The 14,179-nt window shown below is 56.2% G+C and overlaps 1 protein-coding gene across 1 annotated transcript in view; it reads right to left on the minus strand.

Moving 5' to 3' along the window:
* Positions 1-6,336: 6,336 nt before the first annotated feature.
* The window catches only part of CUNH14orf132 (chromosome unknown C14orf132 homolog), a 50,932-nt gene continuing 43,089 nt past the window's right edge, over positions 6,337-14,179 (minus strand). Inside the window, exon 2 of the mRNA XM_055304552.1 lies at positions 6,337-13,436. Within this exon, the coding sequence (XP_055160527.1) occupies positions 13,212-13,436 (225 nt within the window). The 3' untranslated portion in view covers positions 6,337-13,211. The remainder of the gene's footprint in view (positions 13,437-14,179) is intronic.

Consider the following 14,179-nt stretch of genomic DNA (forward strand, 5'->3'; position numbering starts at 1 on the left):
CTTTGGCTCGGGTCATGATCCCGGCCGGGGTCCTGGGATCGAGCCCTTCATCGGGCTCACTGCTTGGTGGGGAGTCTGCTTCTCCCTCTCCCTCTGTCCGCCTCTCCCCCATGTTTGTGCACCCTCTCTCTCTCTCTCTCTCTCTCTCTCTCTCTTTCTGCCAAATAAATAAATAAAATCTTAAGAAAAAAAGAAAAAAAATGTATGTCAAAGAACGTTGAAGCTCTAGAGGGCTGGGCACGTGTGGCGTTGTTAGGCTCCCCAGAGCAACAATAATGACCTGGGATTGTTTGGGGCTGCCCCTACCCTCCACAACATTCTACTGATGAGAAAAAAATAGGGAGTGCACTGTCTGATGGGTCTTCGGGGGCCTGATCCAAAGGGATGCGAGGCACATAGGCTGATCCCAGGGTCAGGTCCTGGGTCCTCGGGCTCATTGATGGAAAGTGTGTGCAGTGATCAGAGACCGAAGGGCAAGACCAAGGCCGGGGGTAAGGTATCAAGCCATAAAAGCTGAGCCTGCAGTCGTCTCAGAGTGCAAACCACTGGGGCCACGGGGAGGTGGGTGGAGCAGAGAGAGACTGAAGTTGCAGCCAGGCAAGGGAGCCCAGGATGGTTGATGTTGAATAGGAGGGGGTTGCTAGCGCTTGACCCCTAAAGGGTGGGCCAGCTATCCTGGGGGTTAAAGGGCAGAGTGCATCGAGAGAGTGTCAGTGAAGCCTATTACAAGGGGTAGAAACCCAACTCAAACTGGTTCAGACACACGGGGGATTTGTTAGCTCATGTAGCAGAGAATCCGACAGGTGGGCCTTCAGGTGTGGCTTGATCCAGGAGTGTAGTCAGACCCATCAGGAACCAACGTTTCTTTCCACCTCCGGGTTCTGTGTCCTCTGCAGCTCCGGGTTCTGTGTCCTCTGCAGCTTTCTTAGATGGTTCTTCTTGTGGGGGCAGGATGGCAGCTGGCCAATACAGTCACGTCCTCGTCCTCATGATTCTCCATGCAGCAGAGAATCTTCCTGGTGTTCCCTTACAAGCCAAGGGATCATTCAGCCCCCTGTGTGTGGCCACATGACCATCGCTGACCCGGTCACTGGAACCAGGCGGGTAAAATGTCACAGCGGGCTGGGCCAGAGCCACATGCCCACCTTGTGCAGATCACTGTGGTCGTGCACCCTGGGGTGAACCGAATACCTGGATGGAGAGGGCGGCTCCCCAAAAGAAGATGGGATATGCTATACTAAAAGGAGGGACGGTGGATGCTGGGTGGTCTATCAGCACACAGCAGTGGAGCCTGACGGCTGGAGGTGCTTGATCCCAGGGGCACCTGCCAGAGTCACGCGGGGCTGCCCCCTCCACATAGGAGCAAGGCCAAGAAGGTAAGAGGTACCACCGGGCACACACCAAAGACAGCACGCCCCCCTGCTGGTAACAAGGTGCTTTCAGAGGCTTGGTCTCGGGGGAGAGCTGGGGCACATCTCTGAGTGGGACTTTAAGACTGGATGGGGAGTGCCTTGGAGGGTGTGGGGGGGAAGCCAGGCGGTAGGTCCCTGTGTCTGGTTCCACCTGGAGGCTCAGCCAATGATTGTGAAGTGGATGGATGGATGGATGGATGGATGGATGGATGGATGGGTAGAGGGTGTTATTTCCCAATGCATTTCTGGGACAAGACCACACTTGACCACAAGAACTGCGTGTGGAACTCTCTTCTCCACCCAGCTCCTCAGGGTGGGGGCGGGGGGGGGTGCTGGGCACAACAGTCGGGTGGAGGGTTCGAACTGTCATCTTGGGCTGAGCCACCACCACACCCCTGGGAGCAGGAGTTCTGAGAACAGCAGCTCTCCTGGCATTTGATGACTCCTTCCGAACCCCCACCCGGAGAGACTTCGCATGGCAGGTGGCAGCCAAAGGCCTGTCCCCGGGGTTCCCCAGCCCGGCTGGAAAAGCTCAGGGCTGTCCAAAGAATTCACTGTCTTTCTAGCCAACACCTGACATAAGCCTCTGACCTTCTTTTCTTAAGAGCATTTACTAAAGAAAAAGGGTGTGTGTTTGGGGGGGGGCTGCTTACACAGTGAACCCTCTGTCTCTGGACCACCCACAACCCAGGAGGGCTTTTCTCAACCATCTCAGAGCCATTCCCCCCCCCCCCCCCGCTCAAAATGTCATTGTGGGGGGAAAATGGGGCCTGTCTCCTGGGCTTTGCGGGAGACAACGAGCTGCCAGCAAGTGGGCCCAGCTGGCCCCTCCTTCGTATTTGTTCACTCCTGACCCTGCCTGAGCCCCCCAGGCCCACGCCTGCCCCTTCTCGCTCCCTCTGTCACCTCTGCAGAAAGCTGGGTGTCCCTGCTGACAGTGGTCACCCAGGGCACCCTTGTCATACCTGAACTTCTCCTGCTGGGCCTTGGTCACAATTGCCAGGTTCCTGACAACCCTCCCCAATGGTGCGTCCCTTCCCTCCAGCCCGGCCTGCTTTATTTTTCTCCAAACATTTATCAATAACATTGAAGCATCCACTCGATGTTATTAAAGGAAAACTGTTCCTCTGTGAACGATTCTTCCGACACAGAACGTGTGGGGTGCTCTCCACACTGATGGTTTCTCCGACTCTCGGACACCCCTGGGGGAGCCTGTACTTTCCTTCCCTCCTGACACTACCTGGGGGCTTATGGGCTCAGACCCACCGGACTGCCCCCACATCAGATGGCCCCCAGGGTCCCCACACTTGTGTCCAACTGGAGGTCAGTTGGGGGCCTTCCCACACCACCTTCCTTGGGTTCCATGATTTGCTAGAACAGCTCACAGAACTCAGGGAAACACTGGACCATGTTTGCCAGTTTGTGATAAAGGATGTCGTGTCACACAGAACATGGCTGAGCAACCAGAGCAAGGCTGAGAGGGTCCTGGTGCAGGTGCATCCGACCCCGCGGAGTTTGGGGTGCACCACCCCCTGGCATGTGGCTGGGTTCCTCCACCTGGACATTCTCCCAAATCCCCGGTTTAGGGATTTTATGGGGGTTGCTTTGAGCAGGCAGGATGGATGACTTACCTCCAGCCCCTCACCTCCCCGCAGAGAGTGAGGGTGGGGCCAAAAGTTCCAAGCCTCAGCCATGGGGAGCCCACCCGGGGTCACCTGGTTAGGATTAAAGACGCTCCCGTTGCCCAGGAAATTGCAAGAGAGAGGGGCCTTCCCTGTTCCCCAGGCATCTCCGAGCCCCGCCCGGAGTGATAGAGGCAGGTTGCTGTGGGTTGGGAGGGGCCCACACAGGAGCACCCCCTCCCCTGCGGCTGGAGGATCAAAGCTGGGTTGGAAAGAGCTTGCAAGCCAGTGCGGTTGCCATGGTGGTTAATGTTATTTGTGTCCTCTGCAGGAAAGGCCCCCGCCGCCCAGCTTGCATAAATATTCATTGTCCAGCCATTTCTGCTGCCCTGGCCAGGCCAGCACCCTGCAGGGACCTAAACGAATGGAGGCCTGCCCGAGCCAAATGGAAAATCACCAGGGAGGGCAGGCTTCGGAGCTGTGGGAGCAGGGGCCCCAGAAAACCTGGGGGGCCCCCCCACCCTCCCTCCCCTCCTCCTCTTCTTCCTCCTCCAACATCAGCTCAGACAGCTTCAGGGGTGACACTGGGATGGCCATGCCGCTGGGTGTCCGAGGGCGGTGGCGTTTGTCATCCCACCTGCTCTGGTTTATTTATCCACCCACTCGTGGGGAGGCATGACACCGGGCCACGCCTGGGCTGGGCACTGTGCGGGGGGATACAAGGGTGAGCCAAAGGGGACAGGCAGGCTTGTTCAGGAGAAGGGAGCCCACCTGCCCCACCAACCCAGCAACCGGCTGGCTCCCCGGACTGGAGAGCTGTGGTTGTTCGAACGTTCACCTCTTTACGGGCCCAATATTGCGTGTTGACATCCTGAGCCAGCAAACCCATTTCAAACCGTTAAAATATCAAGACAATATATTCCTCCTCCAGACATTGTGTCCCCTCCTCCCCGAGGCCCAGCCCTGCTTGGGTGCAGCTGATGGCAGCGCACTGCCCACCATGACCCTCCCACTCTGACATCCGGGGCTCCTTCGAGCTGGCTTTATCTGCTAATCACCCATATCCCCAGGACTGCCTTGCCCTCCAGGCTCCAGCCTGACGTCCCAACCACCCGCGCAGCACCCCTGCACCCCTCTTCTGTGCACCTGTTTCTCCAGATTCCATGCAAGGTTGAGTCTTGCCTCCTCCAGGCAGCCCTCAGTGATCTGTTTGGCTTTACTTGCTGCCTAGGGAACCCTGTGCAGCATTTGATATTGTGGAACATCTTCTTTTCCTTGGATCTCTCCCCTCCATTGGACACCCCTGGGGGGGATGTCGGCTGGCACAGTGGCCCGGGCTCTCTAGCACGCCAGCCTTGGCTCCGTAGGATTCCAAAGTCATCAAGACAGGAAACTGAAAGTCGTCTTTTTTTCGTTTTTTATGTAGGCTCCATGCCCAACCCGCGTGGAGCCCAACGCGGGACCTGAACTCACGACCCTGGGATCAAGACCTGAGCTGACTGAGATCAAGAGTCGGACACGCACCCAGGGGCCCCAGCGAACTGCAAGGCTTCCTGAGGCTTAGGCCCAGGAATGGCTCAATGTGAGTCCTGCCAAAACCTCCTGGTCGACACAGGTCACAGGCCAGCCCAGAGACGGAGATGTCCGGAGACAGGCTCCAGCTCTGGATGGGGGAGCAGTAAAGTCACACGGCAGAAGGAGCCGGCATGCAGGAATGGGGAGAGCGTTTTCTGGTCCTTTCTGCCTCCTCCACAGCAGCCGACATTACTTCTAGGAGAAGCATCATCCTAGGAGAGAAGACGGTGTGGGGTGGCGCGTGTTAATCTGTTCCTTTCTTCCCCTGGCCGCGTAGCTCAGAGCAGAGGTGGCCAGGGCTGATTCATGGGCGTGTGACCTGTGCAGTCGCAGGGGTCCCTGCACTCAGAAGGGCCCTATGCTTGGTTTGTTGCCCTGGGGTCACTGTCTTGAAATTCTTCCGAACGATGAACAAGAGCTCCGCGTTTTCATTTGACACTGGGTCCCACGGATTAGGGAGCTGGACCTGACAGTGGCAGGCCCTCCCCTTCTCTGGGAACCCTGAAGGAGCAGCCTTCCTCCCTGACAGAAGGGACCAGAAGCACTGGAACTGGTCTGAGACTGTAATCAGGGTGGGAGGTGTATGTGTGTGTGTGTGTGTGTGTGTGTGTGTGTGTGTGTGTGTTGAGGGGGGTTTTCTGCAGCCCAAGACCTCTTGGTCATTAAAGCCTTTGACACCTGATCCATGGATTTTTTGACTGGCCTGCCCCATCCCACTCCCACTCCAGAGGTAGACCCCTCCTACCTTTAGGATGACCAGACTTCAAGTTGGGGCCCAGGGCTTTGGGTCTAAGCTCCCATTAGCTGTCAGCTGTTGCCTAAGCCACGAAGCCCATCAGTTTCTTGCACTGTTCCTGCCTCAGTGGGACCAGAGAGGACCGCCTTTGGGGCCTGATATGGACCCATTAGTAGGGACCCTGGTGCAGGACTCAACACCTGGTCCCTTTTCATTTGGGCATGTAACATTGACAGCGACATTCTCTGTGGCTCTCTCTACCTCCAGCATGTGCTCGGGGACAGGGGCCGCTCACCTGCCCCAGCATCCCTGCTGCAACACAGTTGGAGCTCAACAAATGTCAAGGAGGCATTTTACAGCCATTAGAATACGGAGTCTGAGCCCTGCCTGGATTCCAGTCCTGGTCCTGCCACTGAGAGACACCAGCTACATGGCCCTGGGCCAGGAAACGCGCCCTGCCTCAGTTTCCTCTTTCGTAAAAACAGAAACAGGGTAACAGTAGTGCCTACTTTATATAGTTGCTGTGGCAACAAAGTGAGCTAATATGTGGGAAGAGCTCAGAGCTGCACGGAACACCTAGTCAGTGCCATATGTTTGCTGCTATCAGTGAATGAATGAAACTATAAATTCAGGCTCACTGGGCCAGTCTTTCAGATATCATTCATTCATTCCCTGAATGTCTGTTGGGTGTTGACGGTGAGTCAGGCGCGGTGTTAGGTGCGGGGGATTAAAAGGTTGAGTAAGATGCACTTTGCTCTCAGAGGACTCACAGGGTGAGGGCTCCCGATGGGGAAGTGGATGCGGCTCCTGTGATCTGTTCCAGGTGTGAGGCCGGGGGGCCTGGGGAGGGCCCCGGGGAGGGGGGGTCGTCATCTTTCCTTGAGTGGGGCAGACGGGGCACCAGGACGGACGTACCTGGAGCTGAGCCTAGCCGCGACAAATAGATGGCTTCCTTAGCTAAAGCACACGTTGGATTCAGACACTTAGGAGGTAATGTTTTTGGCTTTTGTGTTTAATGATCATAATAGAAAAAGACAAAAGCAATAGTGCTGACAACGGACACGACTCCACAGCCACATTTTTACATCCATCAAGGTTAGATATTTTTCACCAAAGAGCGCCTTGAAGCCCTCCATTAAGAAATCGTCTTTTCACTGTAGTAAAAGTTAGTGATCTCATCGCAAAACTGGGGGTGGGGGGTGTTGAGTAGCAAAGGGTTACAAGAATAGTTAAAATACCTTTTTTTTTTTAATTAAGTAAACTACTTACAAGTTGATTATGAAAACATTAGTAAGACACAGAAACGTTTCTGATTCTCTCTGCGTGAAGAACTGGTGTCTGGAGAGCGGCTCGTTACAATACGGTTTCCGCAAAACTTTAAATAGTAGAAAGTGTGACTATGCCTTCAGTCAGGGGTGGGGGGGGCGTGGGATGGGGCACATGGAGAGTCAAAAACAAGGTTAAGATGCAGGTTTGCCCACAGGCTGTTAGGCAGCCCCTCCCATCCTCATCCCTTCCAAGCTCCCCGCTGCCCCCCACCCCAGCAGCGCTTCTCAGGTGCAGCAGAGGTCAGGTCCCTCCAGGTCCCAGGGACCACAGCTACTGGGACAAGTTCAGCCTCGCCTTCCCATCCACTTTGTAGGGCTTCCTCCATCCGGGCCGAGTCTCCCCTTGAGAGCCCAAGGTGGTGGGGATGGGGAGTCCAGGGATACCCAAGACTTGCTAGGTTGCAGGCCACTGCCCTCCGCTGGGATTATCTGACCTCAGGGCCGCAGCCAGGATCCCTGCTGTTGCCCAGAAGACCTCTGATGTATTCCGTGACTCACAAAAAGGGGAAAAGCGGAGCTTTGGAGCTAGCATTGCCCACCGTCGGCTTTCCCCATTTCACCACAATTGGTGTTTTAGGGCCAGATCATTCATTCTGTGTTGTTGGGGGTGCTCAGCAGCATCGCGGGCTCCTGTCCGCTAGATGCCAGTAGAAGGTCACCCCCCACCAGGTTGTGAAAACCAAAATTGTCTTCGGACATTGCCAAAGTTCCCCCGAAAGAACAGAATTTTCCAAGGTTGAGAACCACTGGCATAATGGTTGAGAAACGCTGCTACATGGATGCCCTGGGCTCCTGCCGACCAGCCCGAGCTCTCACAAACCTCTCAGAGACTCCGTCCCCCCGAAGTGTGAACGTTTGGAAGCTCCCTTCCTACCAGCATTGGTCAGAATCACCTGGATTGCTGGGACAATGCTTTGGACTGGACGTGCAGTGATTCTCTCGTTCCTTAAGACAGTAGTGGGACAGCCCCTGGGATCACTGGTGGCTCTTAGCCACATGGAGGGGCCACATGGTGAAGAATAAGGGCTCTGGATTTCCCCAACTGCCACAACACACAAGTTCCCTGCACATATGCCTTGGGGATGTGTCAGGATTTAACCCCAAGGCAGGACAGATCTCAGCCACCCTCCTGGGATGGCGGGAAGGACCCAGGGCCAGAGGATGGAGCCTCATGAAAGCAGCTGCCTCGAGTTCCAGCAGGTGCAAGTCCGTACCATGGCCGAAGGATGGGTGCGGGGTACGTCTGGGGTACCGTGCAGCCTGTCCTGCCTCTCCCAGGGCTCCCTCTGCTTTTATCAGCTCTCTTGATAAAACAATTTATGACCTTCCCAGTGACTCAAAACAAACAACACAGACTTACACTCCCAAATCTACGGAGCCAATTTTTCATACATTTCGACCATTCCATTTTGCTCCTGACAGCTGCCCTCTTCTCACTCTGGGGGAATCGTTCCTCTCTTCAGTCACTGTGGTTTGCACTATTTTGTCCTCTGTCACACACACCCCCCGCCCCCCAAAAAAAGAGAGGCAAGAAAATGCCCAAGGTCTAATCTCCCAGGAGTGACTTTCTGGGGACATCTGGCCGCCTACTTGATTCTGATGACCCGAGTATCTTGGAGAGGCTCCTTTTTTTTCCGCTTGGAGATTATGAACTCTGTCCCTCTGGGCTCTCAGCACTCAGCTCAGCTGGCCTGTCCCATGTCCCTGTCACGGAATGACTGAGGCCAGGGGCCCATGGGGCAGGCGGGGCAGGAGAGGTGGGGCAGGCCACTACAGGACAATGGGACTCTGACTGTTCCCGTGGGGTCCCTGAGCACAGCTGCTTGGTTGTCCCATCAGGGCACCCAGCCCAACTAGCACTCATTCTGGGGGCGGTCAAGGGCACGTGCCAGGACATGGCCCAGGGCGCCAGGCGACAGCTGGCAGAGAGCGCGATGCTGGTCCTGGGGCTGGTGCTGGCAACCCAGGGCCAGCCCTGCACTCCCCGGTGACTGCCCAGCAGGCTGGGAGATGGTGTCCTGGGCCAGGCAGCGGGGGACCTGCCAGTTCTCCACCCCTTTACCCGCCCCGACATTACAGGTCCTCACTGGGGGCTCTCTAATGCCTCTTTACTGCTGGGAGGTTCTCAGACTGCTCAACATGTGCACATGCTCCTGTCCCCCTTCCAGGACCTACACTTGAAATCCTCGATTCAGGACCCAAACAGCCCCAGCCTCGGAGTCCCCGTCCTGGGACGGTCCGTTCCAGAGGGTTCACGGTGGAGAGCGTGCACGTAGGGAGACACCGGGTAGCCACCCAGCCTGGGGAGCCAGCAGCGGCGGATCTGAATCACAGCTCTCTAGATGTGGGTTCGCAGACGCACTGGCCTGGCCTCAGTTTTCTCAGCAGAAAAAAAGGGGGGATGATAATTAACGTGCCCTTCTCTGCACCTCACTTCTGCCTCTCAGGGATGGGTTGAGAAGTCAATGGGATACAAACAGAGCACAGCACAAGGAAGATGCACGATAGATGACCACAGTAAGGATAATAATTATCAATAATATCACTGCTAATGATGAAAGAAGGTCATGCTCCTGAGGAAGGACAGGAGCATTTGTCTGGAAGGAGTCAGGCGCACAGCAGACGATGGCCGAGTTTCTCCAGTCTCCAGGGAGGGATTCCAACATACGCTAGTGGTCTGGCCGGCATCCAGGCCTTCCATTTGGAACAGGCTGGAAAATGGCTTATTGCCTCCCCAGCCAAGTGGTACTAGCCTGCCCTCCCTAACTTTTCCCCTCCGATCCCAGGGATCTCCTGAAAGAAGATACAATCGTCTCTCTCTGGAGGGCAGGGGAGGGCAGGGAACTCTCACCTGCCTCTTGACCTCGATCTCAGGGAAAAGGGAGGGACAGCAGAGCAATCACCCCGCCCAGGCCCAAGCAGGAGGTGGAATCTCCTCGGGACATACCTGGCTAACGTGTCCTCTGGCCTCTCCTCCAAAGCTCCCGTGACAGTGGCTCCAGCCCTCCTAAAGCAGGTGTTGCTTTGTTCAGTGAAGTGTCCCACATGCAAACAAACACAGGTACGGACACCTGTGGCTTGCAGAGGGAAGATGAGGAGGCATGTCAGAGGCCCAAGCACGGGGAACATTCCAGCAAACGCAGGGCCCCTTCTCTGAAGAGCAGCTCCTGAAGAGGCAAGCCCCTTCTTCCTCAGCATCGGCTCATTAAGTCAAGGTGGGCTCTGGGGCCAACCTTACCCAGGAGAAGCCAGGTGGGAGCCCCAGGCTGGGGCGTGAGACAGGAGCCTCCATCCTGCCTGCTCGGGAGAGGGTCTCAACAGAAGGCCTGAGCCTGGGCTGGAGCCTCACCCACAACACAGACCATCCTGACCCTCCTCAGCGGTTCTGGCTGCCCGAGCCTCCCTCCTTGCACGAGCCCCTTTGTTGGGCTCTAGGTCATGGTCAGGGTCCTTCTGCACGTCTCCCAAGAAAGCTGCTCTCTAGTAACTTCTCTGGCCACACAAAAACTCTTGTGCTCAACTTTAAAGAGAGGGGCAGGTGACAGGGCCCCATCCCTGAAGCTTAGACAAAGAGAGGGCAATGGGCAGGGGGATGAGGACGCCCCATTCGGAGGACGATCAGACTTCTACCTCTGGAGGAAGCCAGAGCTGGCCCGGGCCACACCATGACATGGGACCTTGGGGAATGACCTCTGTAGACCCAGAGCCTTGTTTAAATGTACCCTGGAGGTGCCACCCAGCCACTGACGGCAGCATGGTGCAGCAGCAGGAGGCTGGCTTTAGAGCTGGAGGGTCCACACTCAAATCTCAGCTTGCCACTTTCATGCTGTGTGGCCTCAGGCAAGTTACTCCGCCCCTCTGAGCTTCTGGTTCCATATCTACGTACTGGAGCAATGATGCTGTGAGGTAATCATCCAGATTAAACACATACATGTGGGTCTCTAGCCCGGTGCCTGCCTGTTACCTAACATCCAAGACAGAGCCGAGCTAAGTAAGGCAGGCGGGACAGCACAGCACCCTCTCTGGCTGGAAATCTGTCCTTTACCCTTAATTGGACATTCTCATGCGCATCTATCCTTGTTGTTATCTAACTGGTGGTGGGGAAAAAAAATGGATAAAAATACTGTAGGAGACTGGGACAATCGTAGAAGGCAGTTTGAATAAGATGGTCCCTCAAGCTCCAGGTCCTGTGTCTGTGGTCCTGACACTGAGGAGAGAGAAATATTTGGAAGTTGAATTTAACTGGCATTTATGCCAGGGGAAATGAAAGCCTTCACAGGGGAGACCCCTGTGCCCAGAATTACCCAGAGAACACCCGGCCCGCCAGGGCTGCCCTGGATACGCGGAGTCTTTCCTTAGAGCTAGGACCACACTCTCTGCTCCTCCTCTGTCACAGCACACAGAACCCTCTCTCCCACTGCCATCACCGCAGGCCATTTGGAGGACAGGGAGCTGTCACCTGCCTCTTCACGGGGCTCCTTTGAGGCTGTGGGGTCAGAAGGTAAGGAATCAGGATATCTGGGCCAGAGTAACCCCCACAAAGACACCAAGCATCACCTTGGTTCCCCATCCTGGCCCTGGACCTCGTCCTTGGGCTCTCCTGAAGACACCTGTATAAGAAAAGCCCTTGCTGATGGGGCACACGTGGGGGCTTGGGACAGAGAAGAGTTTGCTAGAGAAGTAGCCGGGGTGACGGCCACACCATGGCTAGCCACGCAGCCCAGCCCCCAGCCTGGTCCCACGGAGAGCACAGCCCTGTCAGTGATTCCAGAAGGAGCCCAGGCACAAGGTCCCTCTCTGCAAGGGTCACTCGTGACCTCCACTTGAGCCACAGCATTTGTGCACGCGTGCACAGCCACAGTGGCAGATGTGGCTAAACAGAACTGGCAGCCGTCTGCTAACGCTGTCTGGAGGTTGGGCTGGTAATCCTGTTATCACAGCAGCTCAGCGCCAACCTCACAGGCGAATGACTGCCTCTGGACAATTAAGATGTCCCTTTGCCTGTCATCAGGAACACTCATTTCTCCTGAGACCACAGGGACACACAATTAGCCTTTTTGCAATTGTCCCCAAACAGCACCACAGCTTCCCACCCAGGCTTTTAAGTCTCTCAACCACATAGGGGACGTTTAGAGGATTTATTTTCTTTTGCACGGCACGGGGGAGCAGGGGGGCGAGGAGAAAGCCACTCCTGGCCTGCAAGTGAGGGAGCCCGCGTGTGAGCCTCTCCCACTCTGCTGGGCACAGGGGAGCCATCTGGGGAAGGGAGGTACTGTGCAGGGGCCTTTCCTAAGGACAGAAGAGCGAGTCCTTTTCCGTGCTGCCCCTCTCTCCCAGTGCCTCCCATCCTGTTCTGGTCTTTGCAGGAGGCTCCCCTGCCTCCCAGACCCCCCAGCCACCGACTTGGAGGAATGCAAGGAGGCTGACCCGGACAGAGCTCGTCCCCGCCTGCAGGGGATCACGGTCCCCAAACCCAGGGTACAATGCAGGAGTCTGAGCACCCTGCCCACCTGGCACACAGCTTCCAGACCCCGTGGACATTCTCCCCGAGGGCAGCTGAGAAGTAGGAACTTGCTTAAGAGAGTGCTTCTTTGGGGCTGAGAGAGCCCGGTGAGTCAGGAAGCGTCCCTCCTGCCCCGGGGGCTCCAGCACCCTGCCCTGTGGTCACCGGCCAATCGCCCTCTCCCTCCCATCCGTCGGAAGATCAGGTGGGCATGAGCCCGCCATCCCTAAAGTCCCGTGATTGCTCAGAGGAGAAAGCGTCTTCAGGCAGGTGGTCTGAAGACTTGACTACTTGGCAGATCTGCAGTTTTAAAGGCGCTGCTTCTCCTTTTAAAAAGAAGAGCAAGTCCGTCCAGCAGAGAACCCCCCACCCCTGGAAATCCCACCACGTCACCAGTAATCCCCCCGGCCTTGGATTTCCCGATGCATCGGGGTCTCAAAAGGGGCCAAGTGTCTGGTGACAGAGGTGCCCTGTCCAAGTCACACGAGGAATGTTCTATGGCCCAGTAACCACCACCGGTATTCCAGAGGGCTGAGTGGGCGGGGAACACTCCAGTTCTGAGGGCTGCTCTTGCCCGGCACCCCACACACCAGGGGTGTAAGTTGGCATAAAAACAAGACACATATGTGATTATTTACTGCCAGCAAGCGATCGTCCAACCACGTCCATAGTTCACACCTAACTGGCTGTTTCCTCTGGTCTTACCTTCTTGGAATACAGTTTCAAAAATCTTCCAATTTGCTCCTCGAAGTCTTTGCCCCATCACGCCTCCAGGGGCTGGAAGCTCACGCTCCCGTGTTTTCTGGATCAGCTTGACCACAGCACGGAAAATTTGAAAATCAGGGCTGCTTGGGGGGAATTCCCGACCCTGCAGGGTCGCTGCCCCCGGAGAGGCTGTGTGCGTGGTCAGAGCTCCTGGTTCCAGACTGTGGGCACAGCCAAAGGCCAACAGTGCCGGTGCCCCGAGCAAAGCCTGGCCCTGCCGTGAGCCCAGCGCGGGGTGAGCCGGCCCGGAGCTCGTGGGCGCCCCGAACCTCAGAAGGTGAAGGCGTACACCACCCCAACCACCACAATGTTCCCCAGTGTCGCTATGATGGCAATCCAGAGCAAGACGGCGTCGTTGGAGGACCGCGGGGGCTCCTCCAGCTGGCCCTGGCCGTTGGAGGCCGCGTGGACGTTGGTGGAGGAGTTAAAGAGGGAGTACTCCGTGCTGAAGTCCTCGTTGGGCGAGTCCATGAAGGCGCCTCCCATCATGGGCAGCTGCGGAGAGGGAGACAGAGAATTAACTGGGGCTCATGGGGCTCGGGAGGCACCCCCCCAAGACACAGCTGCCTGTTCAGGCAGCCCCGTGTGCACACACAGCCTCTCCCGGGGCTCTCCTCGTGTTCGTTCTCACGGGCAGTGCCTGGTTGAAGCTAGCGAGGAGATAGCTTTTAAGCAACGCTTGGAGGCAGATACGCTCATGCCCATTTCACAGATGGAAGCACCAAGGCACACAGCAGTGGAGCAGCCCACCCACAGCCGCCGGCAGTCGCCGGGACTTACAGACCCCCTCTAGGCCAGGCCCTCCACGGCGGCACGGCTTGCAAAACGCCGTCCCTGCCTCTGCTCATCGTAAAGTTATCACGCTCAGAACATTAAAGAGATGTGAAAGATGATAAAGAAAAATTGAGGGCAGCCCGGGTGGCTCAGCGGTTTAACGCCACCCTTGGCCCAGGGCCTGATCCTGGAGACCTGGGATCGAGTCCCACGTCAGGCTCCCTGCATGGAGCCTGCTTCTCCCTCTGCCTGTGTCTCTGCCCCCCTCTCTCTGTATCTCATAAATAAATAAATAAAATCTTAAAAAAAAAAAAGAAAAATTGAGAATCTGCCTCACTGCTTTAGGTTAATCACTGTTAACATTGTGCCATTTTTCTTTGGCACCTTTTTCCTAGGTGAGTGAACGCGGGTGTAGGTGTGTGTGAGACAGAGAGAGAGAAAACACGTCTGAATATGTGGTTTTA

This window comes from Nyctereutes procyonoides, unplaced genomic scaffold, assembly GCF_905146905.1.
Source record: "Nyctereutes procyonoides isolate TBG_1078 unplaced genomic scaffold, NYPRO_anot_genome, whole genome shotgun sequence".
NCBI classification, from domain to species: Eukaryota; Metazoa; Chordata; class Mammalia; order Carnivora; family Canidae; genus Nyctereutes; species Nyctereutes procyonoides.